Source organism: Blennius ocellaris (assembly GCF_963422515.1).
Source record: "Blennius ocellaris genome assembly, chromosome: 14".
Classification (NCBI taxonomy): domain Eukaryota; kingdom Metazoa; phylum Chordata; class Actinopteri; order Blenniiformes; family Blenniidae; genus Blennius; species Blennius ocellaris.
The window spans coordinates 26,086,489-26,094,804 of NC_137663.1; the positions used below are offsets into that span (position 1 = coordinate 26,086,489).

Consider the following 8,316-nt stretch of genomic DNA (forward strand, 5'->3'; position numbering starts at 1 on the left):
GTTGCGCGGCGGGGGCTCTGACTCGCCGCCGGGGTTGTGGGGGGGTGGGGGGGGGGTTTTCAAAGTGGGCATTAGAGGCTCACCGTGGGGGGGGGGTGAGGGGGGGGGCTTTACCGCGCTCCGACCACAGAGCAGGACATTTGCACCGTGTGAGAGCGGCCTGTCAGTCCACAGACACACTGAGCCAAACCTGCGTCACACGGGAGGCGTTAGAGGCGTCACTATGGGCCAGTGCAGAGAGGGACAACAAAAACAAAAGGAAGAGGAAACAACACAACAGCACAGAGAGGAGGAGGAGGAGGAGGAAGAGGAAGAGGATGGGGGGGTGGGGGGAGGAGGAAGGCAGAAGGGAAACAGAAACACCAGAGTCCATAAATGCAGAAAGCTTTTGGGAGGATTGTGATCTGTGTGTCTTCGTGGGACCCCCCGTGGATATTCCTTCTGGTGTAATGGCCGCTGGGCGTGCCGCTTGTTTAGTCTGCAGTAATGGCCGCCAGTCACTCGGACCGTGGCGATGTGCTGTCGTGGCGGCTCGGCAGGACGAGGGAGTGGCCTCGCTCGCTCTGTAGGTGTTTGTTGATGTTGATGTTGTTGATGCTGCTGTCGTTTGTTTTAGCGCCCCCAGTATGTGGTGTCGTCTGTCCCCCGGTCAGGCTGAGTGTGTCTGAACTCTCTTCTGCTGCTCCCTGTGGTTGTGTCTGGGCAAGGACCGGGCGCCCGAGCCCCGCCCCCTTCCTCGTCAATGTGTCGTGTCCTCGGCGCGCTGCAGATGAGGATGTGCTGTGGCGAGGTGGAGGTGGTGGTGGTGGTGGTGGAGGTGGAGGTGGGAGATGCTGTGTCACGTCAGCCTGTGGTGGATTGTGTCTGTTCAGGAGGTTCTGCTGCTCTGAACCGGTGGCGTCTGTCCACCACCAACAATGAAATGGATCCCCGTGTCAGGTGGAGGAGAGAGAGAGAGGGGGAGGGGGGGGGGGGAGGGGGAGGAGGGTGGAGATGAGCTCGGAATAAAAGACGCTGAGTCGAGGTTGTGTCCCGGTGTTGGATGCCCCCGCTGTGTCCGATGTGCGGCCGCAGAGCTGATGTACGTGAGCTGTGAGGCTGCGGCGGCCGCTGTGTCTGCCTGAGTTTAGCTGAGCACAGTGAGGACACAAGGAGGACCTCGGGGACGTGAGGCGGAGGACATCAACGCTCTGCTGCCGAGAGCGAGACGCCGGGTCTGTGGACTTGGGAGGGATAAAGTACAAGTCGGGTCGTCTGCATCAAGATCCAGCTTGACGGAGACGACGGCGACGACGACGCGTCGTTTCCAGACCGTCTGATTACCGGTAAAAATCACGAGCGCTGAGCAGAAGAACTGTACGACCTTTACACACCGAGGACGACTCCTCGCCACTTTCCCCTTTTTAACAAAATGATCATTTTTTCCTGAACTCTTCTAGAAAATTCTGCATGAAAAAAAAAAACCCCAAATCATATTAGATTTAAATACAATTTGCCGTCACAATCGCCTCGTAAGATGTTACACGTCATCTCCAGAACCCTGTGTGTGTGTGTGTGTGTGTGTGTGTGTGTGTGTGTGTGTGTGTGTGTGTGTGTGTGTGTGTGTGTGTCTTCAGACTGGTGAGATCCTGAGAAGGCGGAGCTTCATGTCCCGACGGTGAATTTATTATAAAAGAGTTGGGTTCAACACGGACCTATTCTTAATGTCCCTGGTGTGTAAAGACCGAGACGTCCGGGTCTGTCCAGCGCTGCGTGTTTCATGTGTCTCCATGCCGACGAGCGTCGACGCAGAGAGAGACATTCCAAAACACGCAGGACAGGAAGTCCCGCCCCCCCCAGACAAGAGCTGGTTTACAGAGACAATGTGTGTGTAGGAGACGGTTTTCCATCTGGACAGATGTGACGCATGGAGGCCAGCGACTTCACCAACAATACAAGTAATAACTGGAAAGTTCAACAGTGTACGAGAAGGATCACATGTCCTCGGAGCTCCACGTTGTGCTAAAGGTCTCATGAACTGTCACATCGACAACATTTATCGTTTTTCCCCACATCAGATAAAACGTCCCCCCCCCCCCCCCACCTAGATATGGACCCTTCAATTAAGACCACGGTGCAGCGAGCACTTCATGGGACCTTGGAGCGTCAAACAGCCCCACAACGAGAACCTTCAATTGAAAGCGATCAAAAATCTCCACCATGTTTGAGCCAAAGCCGACAGGCGTGCTCGGTGTGTGCGGGTGTCGCCCGGGGCCTACAGGACACCGGTGGGGGTGTGTGGGGGGGGGGGGGGTGCGAGGGTGTGCAGCCGTGACATGCTCTCTACCTCGGAGACGTGCTATACCAGTGACGGGTGCCTCGGGTCGCTCACATGCGCCGCCCGGTACCGGCGGCCGGCCGCCCTTGAGGTTGCTCCCCATGCCCTTGCACTGTGCCTGCCGTGTGGTGAGAGAGTGAGTGATGGGGGCGAGTGAGAGGCGTCGCGGCAGCGCCGCCTCCGAACCCGCAGTCGTCCCCGTCTGCGGTCGGAGGAGACGCTCCCGGGAGGCAGAGTGTCCCCACACACACCGTCCATCCAAGTGGCATGAGGGGGAAAGAGGAAGAGCAAAGAGAGGGAGGAGGAGGAGGGGGGAGGGGAGGGGAGAGGTGAGGGGGGGGGAGGAGTGAGAGAGGGGCTGGGTTACCTTGGCCACTCAGGTTGGGGTTGGTGTAGTCCCACGTGTCCTGGTCATTTTTGAAGACGTTCAGGCGAGGAGGCTGTCGGAACGATCGCAGCAAAAACAATGTTTAGACCGACCCCCCCCCCTCCTTGCTCCCGTCCACACGCCATCGCTTGACGAGCGTCGGGACCGTCTCACCTTGGCATACTCGATCTTCAGAGTGCAGCATCCAGAGTAGATGTCTGCCCCGTTCAGAGAGGCTTTGGCCCGCTGGGCGCTTTGGACCGAGTCGAACGTGGCGGCAGCAAGTCAAGGAGAGCTCTGATAGACGACGACGACGACGACAAAGGGTTAACGATAACCGCAGGGCGGGGGGCGTCAAACACGGGGTCTGCAGGACGACCTCAACCTCTAGCCCAGGGGTCGGCAACCCGCGGCTCTTTGGTCCCACTGCAGTTCATCCTGGAGGGACGTAAGGAGGCAAGGCCACCCAGAGCGTGGTCCCGCTACATAGAGTAGGGTAAAATGTAGGCGCAGCGATGTAACGTCATTACGCAACAATAACGGCATGAAGAACGTAGAAGTGCGGGACAGCGGCTCAACTGGTGTCTGAAGCTGGGAGCTTCCTGTTCCTTTCACAGTAAAACTGCTGCGCTGCGGAGCGCCGACAGTTCCAGGAGGTTCATTACAGACTTGTTGAGAGACGGAACATTCTAGTGAATCACACAACAACTACAGGACATTAAAGACACACCGCTCACACTCACGGTTCTAACAATCCCAGCCGATAGCTGCAATTTGTCGTGTTTTAAATGTAATTATTGGGGGTTATGTTAGGTTTGTAGTGTCGGTAATAATTGTGTTCATGTAGTTTAGTTTATTAGTTGTAAGTCGTCAACCAGCAGTGAAGGAGGTTTTGTGTGTCGTGTCCTCCTGGCATGGCCTTCCTGTGGGACTGTCAAAATAAAAGCGTGCGGCTCTTTGGGTGTTGCGTTCAGTGTTGGCTCTTTGAGCATTAAAGGTTGCCGACCCCTGCTATAGTCCGACGGAGTCGTTGGAATATCCTAACACCGAGACCCGTCTGCCACCCGACGGACCGAACCGAGCTCGACACCCTCGACGGACGACAAAAGGATATTCGACCATGGCCTGGACGCCGTTCTTCCTGAAGATGACGATCCTCTGTACGGGACCGCAGTTGTTGCAGATGGTGTAGAGAACGTCCTGCACAGAGACGCCACAGAACGTCAGTACAGACACAATGTCACCGACGGTACGACACACACACACACACACACACACACACACACACACACACACACACACACACACACACACACACACACACACACACACACACACACACACACACACACACACACACACACACACACACACACACACACACACACACACACACACACACACACACACACACACACACACACACACACACACACACACACACACACACACGAGATTGTTCTGTTAATTATCAAAATCAAGTTGTTTGCTTTTTTTTTTCTTCCCGTTTTTGTTTCGTTCTGTTTTTCTCTCTTTGTTTTGTGTCCTTTTGTTATAATTGTTGTGATTATTTTGGTTTTTGCTCTGTTGTTGCTCAGGCTGGTTTAATCTCATGGCAGTTGGAAAATATTTAGATCACTGTGATTACTGTATTATTAAAAGGAAAAATAAATAAATAAATATTTTAAATAAAATGTATGTAGCACTAACAAGGGTATTGTATGTTTCTCCCCACCAAGTCTATCTCTGTCTCTCCTCTCCTCTCCTCCATCCTTTCACCCCCACCATTCCTCAGAATTCCTCCACCTCTGACTCTGATTTCTACAAAGTTTCTCCCTGTTGGAGGGAGTTTTTCTTTTCCACAGTCACAAACAAACCTACTTGCTCATGTGGATATGTTGGGCTTTTCTATTTTCTCTATAAAAGCAAATTGGAATGACTGTAATGTATTTAAAAAAAACAAAAAAACAAAAGTGTGCGTCTGACGACACATCAGCCAGACCCATAATACTCAGTCAAGTGAAGACGCGGCGTCTTGAGCGCACGTTACCGTGGTGATGGGGTAGATGGGGTTGATGATGGTGAGCAGCAGCACGTTGTTGACGCTTCGGGTGTCGTCCGAGTCTCCTGGCCGGGAGATCTTCTGACTGGTGGAGTAGTTGATGAAGGCGGGGTGGCCCGCGATGTAAACCTGGTTCTCGCCTGCGTACGTCACGGCGTTGCAGGAGCCGTTCAGGTCTTCGTACTCCACCAGGGCCTGGCGCTTCTTGGGCATCATGACCACGTAGCTGTCAAGACAGAATCCGGGGGAGCAAAAGCCGTTTAGAAAGTTGGGAGTGACTGAACCTTTGAGCTCCTTCAGAAACGTCAAAGAACTGGATTTGAAGGTTTGATAGAGTTAACATTGGTGCAAAAACAAACTGATATGACAAGGTCAGTGTGGAACAGAACACAAACAGTCAACAAGAAGACCCTGACAATACAGACAAATTGAACTACAGGCTCGTCACCACTGCAGAAGAATTCTTTATATTGGTATAAACACTGGAAAGGGTTGTTTTCTATTGTGGTGTGTCAAAAAATGGAAGTGTTTGTTGCATTTGCCTCTAAAATCACATAAAAGCACCAGAATGTCAGGTGGCAACAGTCGGGGGGAAAACAGGCATTACCTGAAAACAACCGGACGGAGACAAAACATGCAGGACATGAGCTGATGAACGCCCCAATATAGGATGTTCTTTTTAACGGGAGCTCCACTTGACCTACCTGTACTTTTGTGAAACACTCCATGTCAATTTGAACTGGCATCAGCTTGCAAATAATGACTATAATAGTCTGACATAAACCCAAAAGAGGTGCTATTAATGCAGGATACGCTTTAATTTCTGGGTGAGAATTGAAAACAGCACTTATCTAGTTGTAAATTGATTCTCTACATCTGAGAAGGAGTTGTGACGTATGCATCTATCCACACACTGGGGTTCGTAGATATTCTAGGTATGCAGGAGCATCTTCCTCCCCCCTCTCTCATTTACCTGATGGCCCCAAACTCCTGCAGGGCCTCCACCAGGTCCGCCTCCATGATGCCGTCCACCAAGCCCCTGATATGAACCACCGGGGAGGGCAGAGGCTTGTGGGGGTCCTCGTAGCCCTCCTGCGGAAGAACACAAACGTGGAGCCGTGAGGGCAGAGGACGCTCTCGGGTTTGAGGAAGCTGGAGACACGGAGCGGTAAAAACAAAAACAAACAACCAAAAAAAACAAACCATGCAGCTCGAGTCATGAACGTGAAGTCTCGCGCTGCGTTGGAACGGACCCGCGCTCCAGCGACGCCGCGCGCGCGCGCGCCTACTACCTTTACAGCGCACACAATGAGCAAATTGTAGGTCTCACCAAACTTAAGCCAGTTTGTGTTTACCCGACTGGCTTTCAAGAACCGAATAACAACATTATATGAGCTGGACTTAATAAAATCATCCGTTAGCTCGCACTCGCTAGCTTCGCTCGCTGCAGGCTGCGCCCTCCTTCGAGACCCGAGTCCCTCACGAAAAAGCAACACCTATCGCGGTTCTTCACAGGCAACACATACGAGCGCCGAAGGGACGTGGTTAGCCCTCACCGTGGTCATTCCCCCGTCCTCAGTCTTCTGTCTTTTCGTCGCTCTGCCGCCTTCTCCGTAGTATCGGCCCGCAGCGGCAGCCATGTTGTCTGGTGTCCTGTGTGCCGGGCTCGCTGCTGCGTTCAATGACCGTAAGGCAAAAGCGCGCCCTCTTTTATCGGGTCGGTTTTGCCCGCGGTGAACCATTGATGACAGTTGCGTTGAGCTTTAAATTATCTTCTTTTTTTTCCGAGATAAATGTTATTATACATTATGACCTTGATACATCTGCCATAGGCTTTCTTAAAGTTTTGTTTAGATTTTTTGTTTATTTCTGTGAACCTGCAGAGTGTGTCTAATTGTGGTTAAGCGTGAGGTACCTGAATGCAGCAGCGGAGCTGAACGCACAACGCTATTGGTTCGTTGGTCTGTCAATCACTTCATGTTTCCGGAGAGGAGGCGGGGCCAAACGGAGCGTTTGAATATGGTGTTTTCATAGATTTAAACAGCAAATTAAAATTACAAATACAGCTAAATGCTGATTTAATGCAATTAATTCAATCATATGCTTAATATATATCTCACCTTCAAAATAAAAAATACATAAAATTTGCATAACATATTACACATACATACACGTATGCTTTTATCTGAGCCTGTATATATAAGAATGTTTTATGTACATAGATATATTTAAACAATACTGACAGGCATAATTGATTTGTTGGCTACCACAATATTGATGGAAATTCTAAGAGTTTAAATCTCAAATGTGTTTTGTGTTCATATCTACTATTCTTATATTGTTAAATACTGTGTTCATACTTATGCCCTATTAGTATCTGTGTGTATATTGGTATGTTCATACAATATTGTCGGAGAAATTTGTTTTTGCATATTGATGGTTATTATGTATCTAATAATATGTTCGTATTTAGTGAACACTTAAAGATCTTAATATGCTCCAATAAGTAAGTATCTACTTCTTTTCCGACACCAGTTGAGCAACACGTAACTTCAACAACCATTGTGACGAATCCATTCAAGTTTCATTTAATTATAACAACTTACAATAAGTGACAGTATGATTTTGTTCATGTCAGCCCAAGTACATTGAATTAGAAAGACACCATTGATAAATAAACGGATAACACTTCCGGGGTGAATCACACACCACTTTCAAACACTCACACTAAATGGCAGACATCCGGCGCTTATTACAAGTTCACTGTGTAATTACCTGTTCGTCTGCGTTGCCGTAGAGCAGGGGTGTCAAACATGCGGCCCGGGGGCCAGAGCCGGCCCACCAGAGGATCTAATCCGGCCCGCCATGTGATTTTTTTTTTTTTTTAAGTATAAATCTGAAAACTGACAGAGGCTGATCAAAAAACACTAGGTTGTCAAAAATGACATTCAAAACCGTCCTCGGTCAGAATTAATTAATGCGTCTGTGGAGGTCACATGACACAACACCTTTCACAATAAAACAATGAGTCCAACTTGTGTGAAATGATACTTTAGACACCTAAACTCAAAAAAATCTTCAGATGATGACAAATTGTTTTAATCCTGAATAAAAATACGATATCCAGATACAGGTGACTGAGGTTTTTTTTTTGCAAATATAATAATATCCGATTTCCTTTAATATGTATATTTCAGAATAGACTGGCGAATTCTTGCAAAAGGATCAAAAGAAGGAAAGACTTTAACATTTGTCCATATCTGCAGTTTAATATGCTACGTTTGACTTGTTGGGCCCTCCAGAGGTCAGAGGTCAGATTAGGGTGGATGTGGCCCCTCAACTGAAATGACTTTGACGCCCCTGCCGTAGTGCATTCAAGGTCACCGCTGCCACACGTTACAGGAGCGACGGGTCACAGCCGCTGTTACGTTAAACGAGGCAGAAAACAACAACAGCCAAACACCTTTCTTCTGATTGGCTGGAGAATTTCCACTCAAATCACTGAGGTCCATCTTCAACTTGAACCGACGGTATCGAGCGCAGAACTCACACTGCTGAAGGTTTTACACT

At 49.5% G+C, this 8,316-nt stretch overlaps 1 protein-coding gene across 1 annotated transcript in view; it reads right to left on the reverse strand.

Annotated features, from left to right (window-relative positions):
* The window catches only part of LOC308139629 (heterogeneous nuclear ribonucleoprotein L-like), a 10,570-nt gene extending 4,160 nt beyond the window's left edge, over positions 1 to 6,410 (reverse strand). The window contains exons 1-6 of the mRNA XM_080509093.1: positions 6,303 to 6,410; positions 5,720 to 5,838; positions 4,735 to 4,972; positions 3,799 to 3,884; positions 2,859 to 2,955; positions 2,685 to 2,757 (exon numbers count right to left, since the gene is read on the reverse strand). Of these exons, the coding sequence (XP_080365219.1) occupies positions 2,685 to 2,757; positions 2,859 to 2,955; positions 3,799 to 3,884; positions 4,735 to 4,972; positions 5,720 to 5,838; positions 6,303 to 6,386 (697 nt within the window). The 5' untranslated portion in view covers positions 6,387 to 6,410. The remainder of the gene's footprint in view (positions 1 to 2,684; positions 2,758 to 2,858; positions 2,956 to 3,798; positions 3,885 to 4,734; positions 4,973 to 5,719; positions 5,839 to 6,302) is intronic.
* Between the last annotated feature and the right edge of the window lie 1,906 nt (positions 6,411 to 8,316).